The following is a 21,169-nucleotide window of genomic DNA, read 5'->3' on the forward strand; positions in this document are numbered from 1 at the left end:
GGTGCAGTCGCACCATGGAATGATACAAAGGCATTATAACATCCTCATTTTGTTTTCCATTCCTTTCTTAATAATGCCTAACATTCTATTTGCTTTCTTAGCTGCAGCCGCACACTGAGCAGAGGGTTTCAATGTATCATTGACGATGATGCCTAGATCCCTTTCCTGGTCGGTGATCCTAATGTGGAACATTACGTAGCTATAATTTGGGTTCCTCTTTTCCACATGCATCACTTTGCACTTGCTCACATTAAACATCATCTGCCATTTAGAAGCCCAGCCTCCCGTAAGGGCCTCTTGTAATTTTTTACAATCCTTTTGCGATTTAACAACCTTGACTAACTTTGTGTCATCAACAAATTTAATCACCTCACTAGTCACTCCCATCTCTAGATCATTTAAAAAGCAGCGGTCCCAACACAGACTCACTATCTACCCTTCTCCATTGAGAATACTGACTATTTAACTCTACTCACTGTTTTCTTTTAACCATTTTTTAATCCACAATAGGATATTACTTCCTATCCTATGACCCTCCAAATTCTTCTGGAGTTTTTCATGATGTACTTTGTCAAACGCCTTTTGAAAATCCAGATACACAATATCGACCTGCTCACCTTTATCCACATGTTTTTTCACCCCTTTAAAGAAACAGATTGGTGAGGCAAGATTTCCCTTCACTCCTTTATTATTTTTACTTTTTGCTGTTATATTCAGCTGAGGAGACCATGTTCGTGTGATGGGGCGGGATGGCACTCGCACATGTGCGGTGGAGTGTGTCTCTCACTCCACAAAGCTGTTCTTATTCTTGTCAAAAGCTCTAGACTGGGCAACGTGGCCTGCATTAACACTTGTGAGAATATAAGGTCTTCTGTCTTTGGAGAATACCTGCTACAGGTATCTTCGCTTTATTGCTGGTTCATCTTTTACCTGCTGTAGTTTGTACCACTCAAGCCCTTCCTCTGTGTTGTTTCCACCTAAATGTTTGTTCTGAAATGAGAAGTCAAGAAATAATATTAAGCTAGTTCAGTAAAATATTTTTGTTTTTATTTGTTAATCTTTTCTTCTGTGTATATAAATATTCCACATTTTATGATATTTTGTTGAATTAATGTGCCACATTTATGTCTGTCTATTTTTTAGATTGATCATCTCCCAGACAGTGGTGACAAAAAACCTCAGATTGATCGAAGTCAGGCTATTCGAGATAGGCTGAGAGGAAAAGGACTTCCCACAGGTAAAACCACTGTAATTAAAAGGGTGTTGCAGGCAAGTCTCCAAGTCTTAACATGTGAGACAACTTGCTTTTAAATTCTGTGCTTATTATGTGTGTTGTATTCAGTGCTGTAATAAACAATAATTAAAAAAAAGAAAAAAAAAAAAGAAAATCTAGATTATTAGTGCAGGTAGTAGGCAAGTGTTCAGACTATCTTCCTGCTCTTGACTGGCCAAAATTCAGCAGTCCTAGTTTTAAGTCACTATTCCTTACGTGATGTAGAGAAACTAGATATTTGGTTAGGATAGCCACAAACCTTATGTTTCATAAATGTAAAATTGTTTTATACATGGTCCATAAAATTGCCTTACCAAAGGTGATTTCTTCTTAGCATGTTCTTTTCACTCAGCTAAGATCAATGCAAAGCCTCATTACCACCAGACAGACATGTGAGTGAACTTATATTGACAATGTGTTCTATTGTCTGGTTAACTCTGCAGAGGCAATGCAGATCACCTCTGAAGCCCCAATACCATTTGTCAAATGTGCACTGGCTACCAGTGGCATAGGCACTAACTTGTTGAGCAGGTAAAAGATGAACCAGAAATAAAGCGAAAATACTTACCTGTAGCAGGTATCCACTGAAGACAGCAGGCCTTATATTCTCACAAGTTGTAATGCAGGCTGCGTTGCCCGGTCCAGATCTTATGACAAGCAAAAGTCCACTTTGATCTCAGGCCCACTCAGCATCAGTGCACCCTTTTCAGTGCCGGCGTTGGAGGGAGTAGGACAATAGGGCAGTTGCCCTGGGCCCTATGGCTACAGAGAACCCCCAGGTCCATCTCCCTTAATACGTGGTTTTTTGTTCAGAGGGGTTGCCTGCAGTGATTCACTGTCTGCGGCCAACCCTGATGTCTTCCCTCCTCTGCATCCCACACCCTCCGATTCAACTTCCTGTGTCTTCAGGAGTAGAATGTGGTACAGTGAAGGCTTTGGGTCAGTTGCAGGCAGTGTGAGTGAAAGGGGGGGGGGGGGTAGATGCTGAGGGTGGAAGGGAGAGAGATACATAGAGATAGAGAGAGAGAGATGGCGGACAATGGTTGAAGTGAGGGTGGACAATGAGAGGGAGGAAGAGAAGTTAAACTCCAGAGAGGAGTAGAGGAAGAAATGTGAGATGGGAGGACTTGAAGGATGAAAGAGGGAGAGATGCTTGGAAGACGGAGCGAGGATGTTGGACCACCAGGACATGGGGAGAGGAAAGAGAGAGGGAGATATGCTGGACCACGGTGAAGGGGGAAAGGACAGCAGGAAAAAAAGAGGGAGAAACATTGGACCATGTGGGGTTGGGGAAGAAAGACAGATGCTTGACGATGGAGGTGTCAGGAAGGAAGACAAATGGGAAAGGAAGATGCTGAGGGACAGGGAGATGTCAGGCTATGAGGTTGGGGGGAGAGAGGATGAGAAGCTGGGGTACAAGCGTGGAAAAAGAATGCTTGGAATGGTGGATCTGTGGGCGAGGCCGGTGGGGGGGGGGAGTGTTACAAGAAGATAAGTGAGAGGAGGATAGTGAGTATGGAAGGTAGAAATGTGCTAATAGGGTATTGATGGAAGGAAATAGGAAGCTGAGGAAGGTGTTAGATGGGAAATGTGAAAACTAGGGGTGAAAGGAGGAGATGAGAAGTTGATAGGTTGGTGGAGGAGATGGGTGAGAGAAAGTGAAATTTGAGTGGACAGAGGCAGACAAGAATAAAAATGAAATATCAATATATCAGAGACAGGTGCAGTGAGAGAATAGAACAAGGCAGGAAGAGATGAGAAAGAAGAAAAGACAAATGAGCAGTACCCACTGGAAGGAGAATTAGCAGAAGACAGAAAAGAAAGCAGAAAAGAGAAACTGGGACCAACATGAAGGAAAAATAAAATCTTCAGACAACAAAAGTAAAAAAAAAAATTATTTTGAATTTATTGAGTGGAATATTTTACCTTTGGAAAATGTGTACTGCAGATATCTTTGTACCGTGTTCAGTGTAGAAGGAAATGGTTTTCTGTTTTATTTCTCCAGCTTTGCAGCACATACCAATTTTAATTTCTTGGGTTTCCCAGTTCAATTTTTTCCTACTTATTTTTATTTCTAATTCATGTTCTTTTGTTCTGTGTTTGGTGAGGATTTGTCATTGTGTGATAGTTGGAGGAGTGGCCTAGTGGTTAGCGTGGTGGAGTTTGGTCCTGCGGAACTGGGTTCGATTCCCACTGCAGGCACAGGTAGCTCCTTGTGACTCTGGGCAAGTCACTTAACCCTCCATTGCCCCAGGTACAAATAAGTATCTGTATATAATATGTAAACCGCATTGAGCCTGCCATGAGTGGGAAAGCGCTGGGTAAAAATGTAATAAAAATAAATAAATAAATAATAGTAATAGCAGGTGGGGAGATCGGGGTGGGGGGGTAGGCAGGGAGGAGAGGGGAATGGGGCGCCCCCTCCTTAAATTCTTCCCTGGGCTACAGTCCCCCAGATTCTATTTAGTACGCTTACATTTAGACTCCAAAATCGGCACAGATTCTGTAACCGCGTGTAACTTAATTGCCTTAACAAGCTAATAAGCACTGATAACAGCACTCTTAACCAACAATGAGCACTAATTGGCACCAATTAGAATTTAGGTGCAAAACTCACTAAGCATATTCTGTAATGATGTGTGCCGAACTTCTAACGCATGGAGGCAAAAAGGGGCATGGTTATGGGCCGGGAAATGGGCATTCCAAAATTTAGACACCTAGTTATAAAATATGGCCCAGTTCGCCTAAATCTACGCGCAGAGATTTACACCAGGTTTTCATTAGCGTAAATGGATGTGTGCAGATATCGGCGCTGAAATATCAACAGTATATTCTGTAATTGGCTCCTAAATCTAGGTGCTGATTATAGAATATGCTTAGTCATCACTGATTTCAGCGCTGATTTTTTTAGGTGCCATATATAGAATCTCCTCCAGTATGTCTAACACTGACTCTGACCCTTGCTTCTGACGAGTATCCCCAAAACCCAGCACCTGAGGATACCTCCAAAATTGGCCAGAACTCCCTTTTACCACGCTTAGCAGTCAGCAGCAGCATCCCTGAGTTGCTGATACCAACACCCTGCTGAGGGTGCCAGCATCGGCAACACAGGGACACTGCTACTACCCACAAAAACTGGATCAGATGCAACAAATATCTGATCTGATTTATATTTTGAGTTGAGAGGATGTGGAGAGCAGAAGGATGGGGATGGAGAGAAAATTTCATGCCCACCCACTTTGAGCTCAGGCCCACCCAAAATTGGCTGGCTGGCTATGCTTCTTCTGGCCACAGCCTAATTGAAAGCAGATTAGCCATGACCCAATGTGGAAGGTTGTTGACTCGCTGGATCTTGTACAAGTTTAGAGTTGCATGTGTTCATGGTTGATCTTTACTTTTAATTCAAAAATAATAATATAATAAATTAAAAAATGATGATCAATAATATTCAAAAACTCAAATCCTTAAATATCTAAACACTCTCAAAATACTTAAGTATAATAAAATACAGTGATACCTCAGTTTTCGTTGATAATCCGTCCGAAAACAATCAATGAAAACCGAAACAGATGAAAACCGAGGCAATTATTTCCATATGAATCAATGTAAATCCAATGAGCAGGAGAACGCGTGGGTTGCCCTTTGTTTTCGCAAAATTAGCAGTGAAAACCGAGGCAACCAACGAAATCCGAGACAAAATTTTCACTTAAAAAATCAACGGAAACCGAAACCGACGATAACCGAAGTCAACGAAAACCGAGGTTTCACTGTATACGAGCAATGTGTAAATTAGTAAATAAAGTGCTTGATGAATATCAAACCTCCTAAAAGCAGCATGAGAGGGTGATTTCAAAACCATCATAACACATTATTGAAACCACATAAGGACCACAAAAAAGAAAGAAAAGACTGCACTACATAAGTCTGCTATTAAAAATAATCACTCAATAAAAAGAAAACCTCTAGAAATTACTTTTCTTGTCACTGCTTTTGAGGTTTCACAGTAATGTTGATGAGAATATACCACCATGATTTAAAACTTTTTCTCATGCTGTAACCATATTGAAATGTATTAGTTGTTTCCTAACACAGATCTGAGTTTCATCCATGGTCGTCTTCATGGGGAAACTGAAATAATATTTCTGAAAGAGAGAGCACTAAGGGGTGTTTTATTAAGGTGCGCTAGTTTTTTTAGCTCGTGCTAAAAATCAGCTAGTGCTAAATGCTGAGACGCCCATAGAAGTATAATGGACCTCTCGGAGTTTAGCGGCAGCTGAAAACGTTAGCCCACCTTTGTAAAAGATCCCCTAAGTGCTTTTCCCAGAAATACATTTCAATATGACTATAATGTGAGAAAAATTAAATTATGGTGGTATTTTCTCATCCACCATTACTATGGAATCTCAGAAGCAGTGACAAAATAAGTTATTTCTAGAATTTTTTTATTGAGTGATTATTATTCATAGAAGACTTATGTATGTGGTTTCAATAATTTGCTATGATGGTTTTGAAATCACCCTCTCACACTGTTTTCAGTACTTTATGTATGTTCAGAGCCTTTATATCTGAGGATTAATTTTATTGAATATTGATCATTTTTGTAATTGAATATATTGTTATTTTTTTTATTTAATTATTTATATAATTTATTTTACTTGGCTATTTTTTAGTTGAATAGTTTTTGTTAACCAGGTTTTTGATATATTGTACTGCCATTTGTTAGTTTTTTAACCATCTCTTGTGCCACAGACTTTTCAATGGCCAGGTTTGGGTTGAAAGGTTTTGGATTTCTTGATATCAAGCATCTTTGAAGGGGTTTGTAAATGGTGAAGTGCTTGGATATCTTGGATGCAAGCAAGTAAACTAGCTGTGATTCTCCAATAACAAAGATCTGGTGGGGTAATATTACTCAGCAATGGTAGCTACTGGGTATCAATAAGTCGCAGAATGCCATTACAAAATATACATGGGCCCAGTCTGATGCACAGCATTCCACCATTGAGTAACAGAGCTCCAGAGTGCTCATTTTATTGTCTTTGAGAATATGCACTATTTTTTCCAGCCATTTCTGAGACCATTTTGTTACTTGATATTATTTTAATTGCCAACTTTGATATATGTTTTTTTGAAAGCGAGGGTGTGGTCTTTAGTGACCATGAGGTACACTGTGTTTGGTTAATAGTGCAGTGTTTGACCAAAGAAAAAAATTCATATTTTGTTTTGATGCATTTAATGATATAGATGGAACACAACAGTTTTTGCTAGAATGTGGAGTACTTTGGCAGGTTTGACAGTATTGTTGAATTGTGGCCATATCAGCATTTAGACTCTCTTTCAAGTCTGGGAAGTTGTATGCTTGTGAGCCAAAGCATATGTCATCTGCAAAAAATGAATCTTCTGGATTAGATACCTGGGAGATTTAGTGTATAACTGCAAAAGTGCTGGAGAAAACATCACTGCTTCAGGCAATCCATTCGTCCCACATGCATCCTGAATTAGCAATTGTAATTGGGAGTTCCATTATTTTGACAAACCAAACAGGAAGAGTTTCAGCCAACTTATCAAATAGAACAGTATGCCGGATGGTGTCATAGACTGCTGTGAGAGAAAGAAACACTGTGCTATTTTGAGGTTTTTCTGGAATCCACTTTTGATAAATATTTAGTCACTATTTATCTATAAACAAAAGAAATCAAAATTATGTGGACTTGCCAGTAAAATTCTGACAATTAATAATCCTTAAATTGTCTAGAACAAGAGATAATCAGCTATGCTCCTTAACATTCTATAGTAACGTATTTTAAAGTTTTGGGGATTTTTTTTGTTTTTGTTTTAGTTCCTAATTAAGTAGACTCTGGATTTTTCAGAGAGGACCTAGAGATGCTGGTTAAGGACTTGGGCAAAGCAAGATTGCAGAGGTTGCCTGAGGACAGTTCCAGGTCTTCCACCAGGGGTTTTGTCAGGCTAATCTTGCCTCAAGGACTGGGGCCACTTCTGTTTGAGCAGGCAGTCCTCAGACCCATTGGGCTGTGCTTCAGGATGGTTCAAGAAGAGCTAGCCTTTTCAGGGTACTACTATTACTACTACTATTAAACATTTCTATAGCGCTACTAGACTTACGCAGTGCTGTACAAATTAACATGAAAAGACAGTCCCTGCTCAACAGAGCTTGCAATCTATAAGCCCAGGGATGGGGAAGGCTCCTCAGTGATGGGAACTACAATTTTCCATTGAGAGCCAGGCCATCTGAGCCAGTTTATCTCAGAATGGGCCAACCTTACCTTGGATCAGTGGATGCTGGAGATGGTGTAGCGAGGATATGCTTTGGAGTTCATTGAGCCCCTTTCTAACACCTTTATGACTTATTTATTTTATTTATTTATGCAATCTGATATCCCACAATTATCAAAAAACAAGTTTTGGTTCAATGTGGCTTACAATTCACAAGAGGTATTACGTAGTGATATTCGATTACATGTAATTAATGATTAAGGAACATTAGTGACGTTAGAGATTAATCATAAGCTTTCTTAAATAGATACATTTTTAGTTATTTTCTGAACTGGAGATAATTGTTGATAATTGTTGACCAGTTGAAATTTGCAGAGTGGTGATTCTCTCTGTGGATCAGACACCAAGAGAAAGGTATGATCAAGAGTTTGACAAATCTCCAGCAGCTGGGAGCTGTCGAACCACTTACTCTGATAGGGATGGAGCCCACTATTTCATTTACTTCCTGGTACCCAAAAAAAGGAGAGCATTCTTCTTAATTCTGGACCTCAAAGGCATCAATGTTGCACTGCTGGTTCAGAGGTTTCTTTGCATGGAAACTTTGCAGTTTATGATCGCAGGAGTCGGGCCCAGGGATTTCTTTACCTGCCTCAATCTGCACATTTTGATTCGTCCGGACCACCTGAGGTTTCTATGGTTCTGTGTCATGGATAAGCATTTTAGTTTCAGTGATGCCTTTTGGACTGGCACAGTGCATAGAACTTTTTTCAAATGTACTAACAGTACTAGTAGTGATGTTTTTACACAGGGAAGGGATCAAGGTTCATCCCTATCTGGATAATTAGCTGATCTGAGTCGCTTTAGAGGATTGAGGCCAAGAGAGTAGTCCAGCTGCTGGAAAGTCAAGGCTGGGTGATCCATTATGCCAAGAGCAGGCTTGCTCATTCCCTCTCGGTCCTTGGAGTACCTAGGAGTGTGATTCGACAAAGAGGGAAGATGTTCCTTACTGAAAACCAGATGGAGAGGTTAGTTTTAAAGCTGCAGTCTTTTAGTGGTGCAGTTTGCTCCAAGAGCCTGGGATTACTCCCAGATGTTGGGATCCATGACAGCAACCTTGGATATGGCCCTATGGGTGGGGATACAGATGCATCCCCTGCAGTGTTCCCTTCTTGCCAGGATTACAGTGCTCAGCTTCAGCTTCTGTCGGCGATATGAAATGCAATGCAGTGGTGGCGATGTCCTCAGTGGCTGCTCAGGAAAATATTTTTGGAGGACCTGCATAGGTGGTGCTTACAGCGTCAGGGCTAAGTAGTGCAGAGAACATGGATGAACCAGGAGATCTGGCCCATGAACAGATTAAGAGGCCCAGGTGGTTTGACTGGCACATTTGGCCTTTCGTCTCCAGTTGGAGGGATTTCAGTATGAGTGTTGTTAGACAGTGTGACAACAGTTGCCTACATCAGCAAGCAGAGATTAACTACTGTTTCAGTGGACAGAAGAGGTACCCAGTATCCGTCTCAGCAGCGTACATTGCAGCCATGTAGAACTTACAGGTGGATATCCTCAGTCAAGCCATGCTAGACCCAGGGGAGTGGGAGTTGGGGAATCAAAACTTTCATCTAGTAATGGAGTGTTGGGGCCTGCTGGTGTTCAATCTCATGGCTTCTCAGTGGAACACTAAAGCCCCTTCCCAAGCTTTTTAGTCGTTGAAGGGAACAAGGCTCCCAGGGCATCTATGTGCTACTTTAGCAGTGGCCACAAGAATAACTAATGTATGTATTTCCATTGAGAGCATGGTGCGCAGGATTGTGCAGAATCCCTTCCTGGTGAACCTGGTGGCACCAGATTGGCAATAGTGTCCATGGTATGCTGACCTAGTGAATCTCATGATGGTACATCTGCTTAGACTTCTTAAGGGACCTGGTTTCCTGAAGCTAGGCTCCATCCTCTTGAAAGATCCAGATCCCTTCTGGCATATGTCCTGGCCCCTGAAAGGTGCAATCTGTCATGGAAGGGTTATTCCTCTGCAGTGTTATCTATAGGCAGGCAGCTTTGCTGGCTCCATGGATCAAGGGAAGGATTAGATCAACTAACCTGTTGCAGAAGAAGGAGTTACCAGCACAACTTGACAAGAGCACAGGTAACTTCTTGGGTAGAAGGCTCAGGTGGTATCACCAGTTGAAATTTGCAGAGTGGTGACTTGGTCTTTGCTACGTTGTTCTGTTGAGCAGTACAGATTGAATGAACTTGTGAAAGAGGGCAGCAGCTTTGGACAGGTGGTCTTTAGGGGGGGCATTGTCATCCCAACCAGGATAGTAAAGCTTGGACATGTCCCATTAGTCTGGACTGGCCTAGCAGGAGGGTAAGGAAGGTGAAATTTGTTATTACCTGCTAATTTCCTTTCCTTGAGTCTTGCTAGACCAGTCTAGGTCCTACTCTATCAGATTCACTTGTTTTTGTTTCCTGTGATAGATCTGATAGGAGGTGGAGCTCCTGCAGGTACGATTAAGCTCTGTATTAGACTATACTTCTCCCTGAATTTTGTTTATGTTCTTCTTACTGTTGGATTTTGTATTATTGTTTGTTACAAAGGGTATTGTCATCAGCTTTGGCAAGAGCATGCTGGAGAATTCCAGGATAGTACCAATCCTTTTAGTGGCAACAATGTCACTGAAAGTCAGTATTCTCTGCCTCCATCTGCTGGTTTTGAGGCTCAACCCTCTAGTCTAGACTGGTCTAATAGGATTCAAGAAAAGGAAATTAGTAGGTAAGAACAAATTTCACCTTGTTTGTTTTAAAATTGTTGCCTGATAGTTTATGCTAATGCTTAGGAATAAAATGATGCAGGAAAAAAGATATAACTCAAAGTTACTGATCAGTAGAGCAGTTTATTGTTCATTTTGGCATCATAACTTTTGGGTATTTTTGTGCCTATAGAAATTTCATTCCTTATGTTCCATTTGCAACATATTTGGACTTTACTGGCTTTTAGAGTTTTCGTATAAATTTGCCATGGATTCCTGCATAAAGACTACCCTGTAGAACAGTGGTTCTCAAACCCGGTCCTGGAGGCACCCCAGTCAGTCAGGTTTTCAGGATATCCACAATGAATATTCATGAACGAGAGGTTTGCATGCACTGTCTCCACTGCATGCAAATCTCTAATGAATATTCATTTTGGATGTCCTGAAAACCTTACTGGCTGGGGTGCCTCCAGGACCGGGTTTGGGAACCACTGCTGTAGAAGATATTGCTATTTGTTAAGAGGATGTAATTTTGGTGTTTTGATGTTTTCTTGGTGTTTGCACTAATTTTTCTATGATATGTTGTTCTCATTGCAGGGAGAAGTATACCTCTTGATAGGTTGGAAGAGTGCAAGCCTCTGGTCTCACAGCATTCCTTCCTGAACAAAGGGCTCAGTAAATCTATGGGATTTCTTGCCACAACTGGAGTGCAAGGCGTGGAAGATGCTTCTCACTGCACTTCCTCTGACTACAACTCGGGACAAGAGGACACTATGGATGCCTACTGTCCTTACAAGTTCAGGGCAAACTATTTGGAAAGTAAAAACAACCAAAGTGGAGAACATGCCACCAAGAGAAGGATTTGGGCTTCTTCTGCAGATCTGCTGTGCATATCGGACAAAGCAGCCAATAGAGATTTTCTTTCTGGAGACCCTCATAGGCATGGTTATAAATCTGAAGCAATATCTGTGCGGACCTCAGTTTTTCCCAGGAACAAAGAAGCCAGATATTCAGATGGGAGCATGGCGTTAGATGCCTTTGGCCCACAAAAACTGGATCGGATGCAACAAATATCTGATCTATCCTCTTCTTCAGCGATACAAAGTGCCTTGGACAGGATTAGAGAGAGACAGAAGAAACTACAGGTTCTGAGGGAAGCAATGAGTGTGGACGGTATGTGTTATTTATACCAGTTTAGTACTGATCAGTAAAATATCCAGCACCCTTCTTCATTGTATATGGGGGTCAAAGGGAGGGAGAGATGCTGCATAGAGAGGGGAGAGGGCCAGAGAGGGAGAAATGTTGGACATAGGCTTTGAGGGTAGGGAGAGATGGTGCATGGGGGAGAGAGGGAGAAATATTAGACATGATATGTGGCGGGGGGGGGGGGGGGCGATAGAGACCTGTGTAGTGGGGGAGGTAGACCTGTGTGGCTGGGGGGGTGGAGACCTGGTTGGGGAGACCTGTGTGGTTGGGAGAGGGGTGCTGTGAAAAATTGCTTGACCATGACCTGAAAAAATTTGGGAACCACTGGGGTAACTTATACAATACAGTAACTTGTGCACATATGTTTAGCAGTTAGATGCTAACACACCAGCGCTATGGCTCGTATTTTTGCACCTAACCATGAGGCATGAATATACCTTGTTAAGCTTGTATTTTATAAAGGAAAGTAGGTGCCTATATTCCTTTATAGAATAGGCTCCTACTGGTTGCCCCATTCTAGAATCGCTCTGATTGTGTGCATACTTTAGTTAATTTTCAAAGAGAAAATGCCTGAGTAAGTTCCTTATTAAAAATTACTGAAGACGTTTGCATGTTTAAAAGTAGCTGTGTGTTTTGCAACTACACAATTGTGCCACTGCAATTAAACTGATAATATATTAGGGTATTCTAAACCAGATTTGGTCTAAAACATACATACATTTGGTTTATTCTGTTTTGCCTAGAAAGGAATTTATATTTATTCCCAAATCTGTCTAAATAGCTTTGAGCTTTTAATTTCTAAGTCCCAAATCGAGCTGAAATAAGGCTGTGGTGTATACTCGAATGTGAGACCATGTGCGCAGTGTTACATAATTCGGGGATCTACACCCAACTTGTACATCAGGATTTACATCTGGTTTCAGTTGGTGTAACTCCTCGCACCTCCAGTGCTATGCGCTGTTCTGTAAAGGGCACCGATCCTAGAACGCCTGTTAATAGTATACAGTTCCGTGCTGTTTTTTTTGGGTGCTGAATTTTGAGTACCATTTGTAGAATTTTCCCCTAGGTGTATTAAATACTGAAGTAAGATGTACATATAGTAATATTATAGGTAAATCAAACAAGTTCAAGTGCAGGCCACTGTTTGCAGCAATGTTGTTTTGCCCTGTAGAGGCCTTGCTGCTATACACTGTGCATGCATGACTCTTTCACAACAGGAAAAGTAAGAGGAATCTCACTGATGAGCAAGAGTTTATCATCTGACGCCAGACATCTTTGGAACAAAAAGACTGTTATGTGGTACGCCACCCCCATGGAAAACTGTCAGAGTTATTCAAATTCATGAATCTGCTCTTTTGCCCCAAAGGAATGTGAGAAAGATGTAATTTTGTGCATTTACTTCCTTGCAAAGAAGCAACTTGAGCTTAAAAGTTACCTCTATAAGGGGTCCTTTTACAAAGGCACTCTGAAAAATGGCTTGTGGTAGTGTAGGCGTGGGTTTTGGGTGCGCGACGATTCATGTTGTAGCACACCTGTAAAAAAGGCCTTTTTAAAATTTTTGCCGAAAATGGACGTGTGGCAAAATGAAAATTGCCGTGCGTCCATTTTGGGTCTGAGACCTTACCGCCAGCCATTGACCTAGCAGTAAAGACTCACGCAGTAACCAGGCGGTAATGACCTTTGCACGCCAAATGCCACTTGGCGCGCGTCCATTACGCGTGTCCGAAAATAAAAAAATATTTTTCAGATGTGTGTATTGGACGCGCGCCAAAAATGAAATTACTGCAAGAGCCACGCGGTAGTCGGGTGGTAACTTCATTTGGGTGCCCCTAGACGCTTATGCGGCTTAGTAAAAGGACCCCTTAAGTGGTGATCGGCAATGACTCATTTTTAGCCTACTTTCTGAAGGGAAAGAAGGTTTCAGAGATGGCTTTGTGTTAGAACTTGGGAAGCCAGGGTTCAAATCCCACTTCTACTGAAGCATCTTGCAAAAACCACTCACCTGTCTTTGCATCGGGTATGAATTTAGATTGGGCCTTGTTTACTAAGCTGCACTGAAGGCATTCTAACTTTTTAGCGCGTGCAAAAAATTAGCATGTGCTAATGATGGAGACACCCATTATATTCCTATGGGTGTCTCTAGAGTTAGCATGCTAATTTTTAGTGCACACTAAAAAGTTTGCATGACTACATTTTGGCTTAGTAGACAGGGCCCTAAGCCTTCTGGGACAGAGAAATACCTAAAGTATCTGGACTTAGCTCATATTAAACTGTCACTGAAAAAAAGTGTGTTAAATCTAAATAAAACATTTTTGTGTTTGATGTCCAGTCCACGTCAGATGGTCAGTGTTAATGAGGACATGAGGACTCTGACAGGATTCTTTTTTTTTTTTAAGATCAATATACACTTGCAGATCATATAATATGATTCACTTTACTTCTGGGTTGAACTTCTTGTTATCCTCTGCGTCAGTTAGTACTGTAATCTTATTAACTGGATCAGTCAGTAATGATCAAGTGTTTGGACTACATATGCAAGCAAAAAAACGGTGGGCTATAAAATGCCTATTTATTTATTAGGATTTATTTACCACCTTTTTGAAGGAATTCACTCAGCAGCCCTTTTACTAAGCTGCAGTAAAAGGGTATTGCCCTAGTGGTGGTGGCCATTTTTGCCGTGCGCTGAGGCCCTTTTTACCGCAGCAGATAAGGCTGAAAAAAGAAATGGCTATTCAGTAAGATTGCACTTACCACGTGGCCATGTGGGGGGGAGCACTTACCGCCACCCACTGAGGTGGCGGTAAGGGCTCTCACGCTAACCTGACAGTAACAAGGCGGCACCATTTACTGCCCGATTACTGCCAGATAACTGCTGCAGTAAAAAAAAAAATAGGGACTTATTTTCCCTAGTGTCAGAAATGCCTTGTGCTGGGGGTGGACCTACTGCTGGCGTCGGCGTTGGGCCGGCGGTAGTTAGAATGCCACACGGTAAGCCCATAGTGGGCTTACCGCTGCTTAGTAAAAGGGTCCCTCAAGGCAGTGTACAGTAATGGTAGAAGTACTTTATTTGGTCTGCTTTTGAGAGTCCTGCTTACGAAAGTAAATGTGTACTTTCTTGAGGCATGCATACAGTTCAGCAGTTTAATTTCTCTTAATGATTTCATATGAATCTACTATTGCACACTTATTATGAAAACTAATACTTAAAATATGTGAAAATAGTGCTCAGTGCATCTCCATCATTCTAACAATGGAACGTGATGGTTAACGGATGATAATCATTGCATCAACAGCTATAATTGTTCTTAAATGAAAGATTGTAGAAACCTGTAGTTATCTTAAAGACTGGAACCAAGTCAGTTCCTTCTCGAGCTGCCAGTGCATTCTACAGTTGCGTTCCAAAGAGGATATAAGTCATCCACGTGCAGAAAATCTGTTCTCCATGTGAGTCAATATATATAAAGTATCCTCAAAAAGCATATATCTGAAAAGACAGACTTCATAAAGTCCCATAATAATATTTCAATTCTCAAAAAGAACCTTCTGCTATTAAGAGAAGTGCTGCTTGCACTGCTCTTAAAGTATTGAGGATCTGCTTCTGCAACTCGCACGACAACGTTTCTTTCCTCTAAATCCATGCCGGTGCTACTCTGTGCTCTTCTCCTTGATCCTTCATTCGTCCCAAGTGAATTTGGTCTCAACATTGGCCATGTTTCACTGATGCTTCCTCAGGAGACCAAACTAATATAAAAGGAAAAGTATTAGTCTTCTAAAAGATTTTTGCATTTCATAAATCTACTATAATAAAACTCACCCTCAACGTTCTGAAGACAACGTTCTGAAGTCACTCAGTCAGGGCTATGGCCAGACTGTATCCAGTTTCAGCGGACCATTTAGAGTAGTTTGCTCTACCTAGGGTGGATGCTCTGGTGACGGCGGTCACTAAGAAGACTACTCTTCCAGTGGAAGGTGGTGTGGCACTTAAGGATATGCAAGACAGACGGCTAGAGGTCTCTTTAAAATGTGCATTTGAGGTGGCCGCTTTGACACTTCAAGCTTCTGTTTGTAGTTCTTATGCGGCTAGAGCTTGTCTCAGTAGGCGACATTCTGTCATGGATTCGATTTCGGAGTCTGATATGCCGGCAACTCCTCAGATGGATATTGGGCTGGCATACTTGGCGGATGCCTTGTATAATTTGGTCCATGCTTCGGCCAAACTCATGGCCTAGACCATTTCCTCTCGGCGTCTTCTGTGGCTCCGTCATTGGGCCGCAGATATGGCCTCTAAGCAACGGCTCATTAAATTGCCTTTCCGAGAAAGATTGCTTTTTGGGGAAGACCTAGAAAAGATTGTTAAAGATTTGAGGGATTCCAAATCTCAGCATCTTCCGGAGGATACACCCAAGTCTACTTCCAGGCAGGGAGCCTCGAGGTCACGTTTCAGAGAGACGCGACGGTATCGCCCGGGGCTTTCCAACGCAGCCTTTCAGCGTCCTCGTTTTGGGCAGTGTTCTTCCTTTCGCAACGAGAAGCGTCCGGCTGGACCCCCCCCTGTCGTCAGGGGGGATCCTTCTCAGGCCTCCCAATGATGGGGCGCAGGTCCACTCGGGAGGAGAGCAGATCGGTTGTCGGCTTTCTCTGTTTGTTCCAGAGTGGGACAGAATTACTTCGGACCAGTGGGTCTTCGATGTGATTGCGAGAAGGTTACAAGCTAGAATTCTTCTCTCCCGTCACAGACTTTTTTCTGTACATAAGTACATAAGTAGTGCCACACTGGGAAAGACCAAAGGTCCATCTAGCCCAGCATCCTGTCACCGACAGTGGCCAATCCAGGTCAAGGGCACCTGGCACGCTCCCCAAACGTAAAAACATTCCAGACAAGTTATACCTAAAAATGCGGAATTTTTCCAAGTCCATTTAATAGCGGTCTATGGACTTGTCCTTTAGGAATCTATCTAACCCATTTTTAAACTCCGTCAAGCTAACCGCCCGTACCACGTTCTCCGGCAACGAATTCCAGAGTCTAATTACACGTTGGGTGAAGAAAAATTTTCTCCGATTCGTTTTAAATTTACCACACTGTAGCTTCAACTCATGCCCTCTAGTCCTAGTATTTTTGGACAGCGTGAACAGTCGCTTCACATCCACCCGATCCATTCCACTCATTATTTTATACACTTCTATCATATCTCCCCTCAGCCGTCTCTTCTCCAAGCTGAAAAGCCCTAGCCTTCTCAGCCTCTCTTCATAGGAAAGTCGTCCCATCCCCACTATCATTTTCGTCGCCCTTCGCTGTACCTTTTCCAATTCTACTATATCTTTTTTGAGATACGGAGACCAGTACTGAACACAATACTCCAGGTGCGGTCGCACCATGGAGCGATACAACGGCATTATAACATCCGCACACCTGGACTCCATACCCTTCCTAATAACACCCAACATTCTATTCGCTTTCCTAGCCGCAGCATCACACTGAGCAGAAGGTTTCAGCGTATCATCGACGACGACACCCAGATCCCTTTCTTGATCCGTAACTCCTAACGCGGAACCTTGCAAGACGTAGCTATAATTCGGGTTCCTCTTACCCACATGCATCACTTTGCACTTGTCAACATTGAACTTCATCTGCCACTTGCACGCCCATTCTCCCAGTCTCGCAAGGTCCTCCTGTAATCGTTCACATTCCTCCTGCGACTTGACGACCCTGAATAATTTTGTGTCATCGGCGAATTTAATTACCTCACTAGTTATTCCCATCTCTAGGTCATTTATAAATACATTAAAAGCAACGGACCCAGCACAGACCCCTGCGGGACCCCACTAACTACCCTCCTCCACTGAGAATACTGGCCACGCAATCCTACTCTCTGCTTCCTATCTTTCAACCAGTTCTTAATCCATAATAATACCCTACCTCCGATTCCATGACTCTGCAATTTCTTCAGGAGTCTTTCGTGCGGCACTTTGTCAAACGCCTTCTGAAAATCCAGATATACAATATCAACCGGCTCCCCATTGTCCACATGTTTGCTTACCCCCTCAAAAAAATGCATTAGATTGGTGAGGCAAGACTTCCCTTCACTAAATCCGTGCTGACTTTGTCTCATCAGTCCATGTTTTTGTATATGCTCTGCAATTTTATTCTTAATAATAGCCTCCACCATCTTGCCCGGCACCGACGTCAGTAGTCCCGCTGTGTACTGTGGGCCATGAGGACAGCGGTTCTGCAGTGTTTGCGAGACCTGCTAAGGATAGGGGCTATCGTGCCTGTTCCTCCTCTCGAAAGGCGCACAGGTTGGTATTCCATCTTCTTTGTGGTTCCAAAGAAGGGAGGGGCTTTTCGGCCTATTCTCGATCTCAGAAAAGTAAACCAGTTTTTGCGGGTTTGTCACTTCCGCATGGAGACATGAAGGGCAGTTATTGCTGCTGTTCAACCAGGCGAGTTTTTGACGGCTCTCGATTTGAGGGAAGCTTACCTACACATTCCCATTTGGCAGCCCCATCACAGATTTCTCAGATTTAGCGGTGCTGGGTCAGCACTTCCAGTTTCAGAAGATGGGCGCCCTTCTCTTTCGAAAATAAGCCTGTTAGGATTCTAAGTTGAGGTTTTGTCTTTATATTTCTATTTCTAAATTGTGATCCCTTGTTCTGTATTTGTCTGTGTTTTGCAAAACACCACTGTGAAATTGATTTTTCAAATATAACAAGTGTGATAGGGTTATACCTCTGTTTCTCAGATTTCATTGGTTGCCATTAAAAGCTAGAATTTCACATAAAATTTCTTGTCTGTTATATAAATCTCTTTTTGGGCAAGCTGTATCCCTTTTATATGACTTACTGAACAGACCATTATCAAAGTGCACCTATAGAGCCAGTGATCACTGTTTACTATCTTTTGGTAAAAGGTGTTTTTATCCAAGAGACAATTGGATAATTCCTTTTCTTTTCAAGCCACTTCTATTTGGAACTTCTTGCCTCTAGAAGTTAAGTCAGAAGCTTCTTACAGTCTTTTGGAAAAACTTTAAACACTTCTTTTAAATACATTTTTGTTAGAGAATGCTTTTTGAAAATTGCTGTAAGTTTGTACTGAAACCATGTTGTATGCTGTAGCTTTTTTATTTTTTACCGCTGTATACTGCTTAGGACCTATTTGGAATAGTCGGTTAACAAATGTCTGTATTAGATTAGATTGCATGTGCCTGAGCTGTGGTTTCTATGTATGGGAATGGGACTTGTATACCTCCTTTCTGTGGTTTTTCCAACTACATTCAAAGCGGTTTACATATTATATACAGGTACTTATTTGTACCTGGGACAATGGAGGGTTAAGTGACTTGCCCAGAGTCACAAGGAGCTGCAGTGGGAATTGAACCCAGTTCCCCAGGATCAGAGTCCGCTGCACTAACCACTAGGCTACTCCTCCACTCCACTTCAAACAGTTTGAATCAGTCCTACTGTTGTATGTTTGGTTTGCTATATGTATGTTAGGATTTTGTTGAAAGTGGCTGATTTTTCATGTCATAAGTTCATAAGCAGTCTGAAAAAGTTACATATTTGAACTTCTGTAACTTTTTTTCTTTTTTCACATAAAGGGTCGGGTTTGGGCTGTTGTATCACAAATTGTTTGCTCTAACATAGTAATATAGTAGATGACGGCAGAAAAAGACCTGCACGGTCCATCCAGTCTGCCCAACAAGATAACTCATATGTGCTACTTTTTGTGCATACCCTACTTTGATTTGTACCTGTGCTCTTCAGGGCACAGACCGTATAAGTCTGCCCAGCACTATCCCCACCTCCCAACCACCAGCCCCTCCTCCCAACCACCGGCTCTGGCACAGACCGTATAAGTCTGCCCAGCACTATCCCCGCCTCCCACCACCAGCCCTGCCTCCCACCACCGGCTCTGGCACAGACTGTATAAGTCTGCCCAGCACTGTCCCTGCCTCCCAACCACAGAACTTCTTTTTTTGTGTTCTGTTTCTGGTGGCTTTAGCCACCTTTTCCCAGAGATGGACACATATAAGCATATAAAATGCATCTTTTAAAATACCACCAGTCATAAAAATACAAATGATGGCATGTACACACAAGCCTTTATAGTAGGCATTGCTGAGAGTGGTCTGGGTGGCCATTGATAGAGTTGTTATATACACACCTAGGTTACAAAATACCTTAATTTATGCATGTACTTCAGTAATCGACATGTGAACATATACACCTGCTTTCAAGCAGGTGTGATCTCTACAGGATTTATGCTAGTATTTTATAAAGACAAACGGGCGCCTTCCGGCACATGAAATGTAGGTGGCCAATTATAAAATTATCCTCCACATAGGAGAAAGGGATTGGCAAATTACTTTCTACCCCTTGGCAACCCCCAGGAAATACATTCTGCAAATACTGATAACAAAGCCAGTTTAGAGCAGTGTTTCCCAACTTCTTCAAGCCAAGTACCCCCTAAGTCAAAGAAATTTCACCTGAGTACCCCTGAGCTCTGATCAGCTCTAGCAAATGAACATTCCAAAAACTAACATAAAATAGAAAATAAAATTACTTTTTCTATCTTTGTTGTCTGGCCATTTTATTTTTCTAATCACAGTCCCAGTATCTGGTCTAAGCTTAGCTCTGTCTTCTCTTAACTTTCTTTCCAGGCTCTTCTGTCCACTTGACATTTCTTCTCTCTCTATGTCCATCATCCATCTCTCTTTTTTGTAACCCTGTCTTTCCCTCTTCCCAATATTTCCCCTCTCTGTGTCTCTCACCACCCCCCCCCCCCCAACCATGGAGCATCTCCTCTCTATGTACCTCCTCTCAGCCATGCAGTATCTCCTCTCTCCCCCCCCCCCCCCCCACCATGCAGCATCTCCTCTCTGTCTCCCCACTATCCAAAATCAGCCCTCCCCCCCCCCCCATTTAGCACTGCCCCTCTGTCTCTCCTGCCATCATCCAGTGTTGCCCCATCTCTCTTTCCTCCCACCATCCAACATTGCCACAGTTTTTTTTCTCTTTCTCTCACATCTAGTATCACCCCTCCGTCTCTCTCCCCTCCATCATTTTCTTGGCTCTCTTTCCTCCAGTCCCTTACAATTCAGTTTCACCTCATCTCTTTCCCTCACTCCATCCAGTTTTCTCTCTCTAGCCCCCCTCAATCAACCACCACCATCACCCATTTCCCTCTCTTTGTCCAATCCAGGTATTTGTGATCTGGATTTGCCACTGTTGGAAACAGGATGCTGGGCTTGATGGACCTTTGGTCTTTCCGAGTATGGCAATACTTATGTACATATGTACTTCTACTACCATCATTGCCCCCTCTCTCTCTCTTTCCCTCATCCTACCCAGTCACTCATTCCTTCACTGACCCGTTCCCTCCACCACTGCCTTCCCCTCCGTGCCGCCACTTGCTCGTCTTTCGGGCTGCTGCTTTCCCCTGTCTACAGTGGCAAGAAGAAATGGAAGCCGCATCTTCCCTTCTCTGCCGCTTAATCATTCACTCAGCCGTTGCCTCCCCACATCGTGGCCATGAGCAAACCAAAATGAGGTTTGGGACTATAACCTTGTGCATGCCAATGGTGGCTGTTGCCCGTCCTGCCCCTCCAAAACAGGAAGTTATATCACAGGAGGCAGGACAAGTATGAGCCACCAACGGCACTCACATGGTTATGGCCCTGTGCCTCATTTTGGTTTGCATGGAGCCACAGTGTCAGGC

General features: G+C 42.6%; 1 protein-coding gene across 1 annotated transcript in view; it reads left to right on the forward strand.

Annotated features, from left to right (window-relative positions):
- Nucleotides 1-21,169, forward strand: part of PTPN13 (protein tyrosine phosphatase non-receptor type 13) — a gene marked incomplete at its 3' end in the record, with an annotated part of 651,945 nt that overhangs the window by 268,332 nt on the left and 362,444 nt on the right. The window contains 2 exon segments of the mRNA XM_030190609.1: nt 1,144-1,237; nt 10,846-11,421. Of these exon segments, the coding sequence (XP_030046469.1) occupies nt 1,144-1,237; nt 10,846-11,421 (670 nt within the window).

Source organism: Microcaecilia unicolor, chromosome 2 (genome assembly GCF_901765095.1).
Source record: "Microcaecilia unicolor chromosome 2, aMicUni1.1, whole genome shotgun sequence".
Taxonomy (NCBI): domain Eukaryota; kingdom Metazoa; phylum Chordata; class Amphibia; order Gymnophiona; family Siphonopidae; genus Microcaecilia; species Microcaecilia unicolor.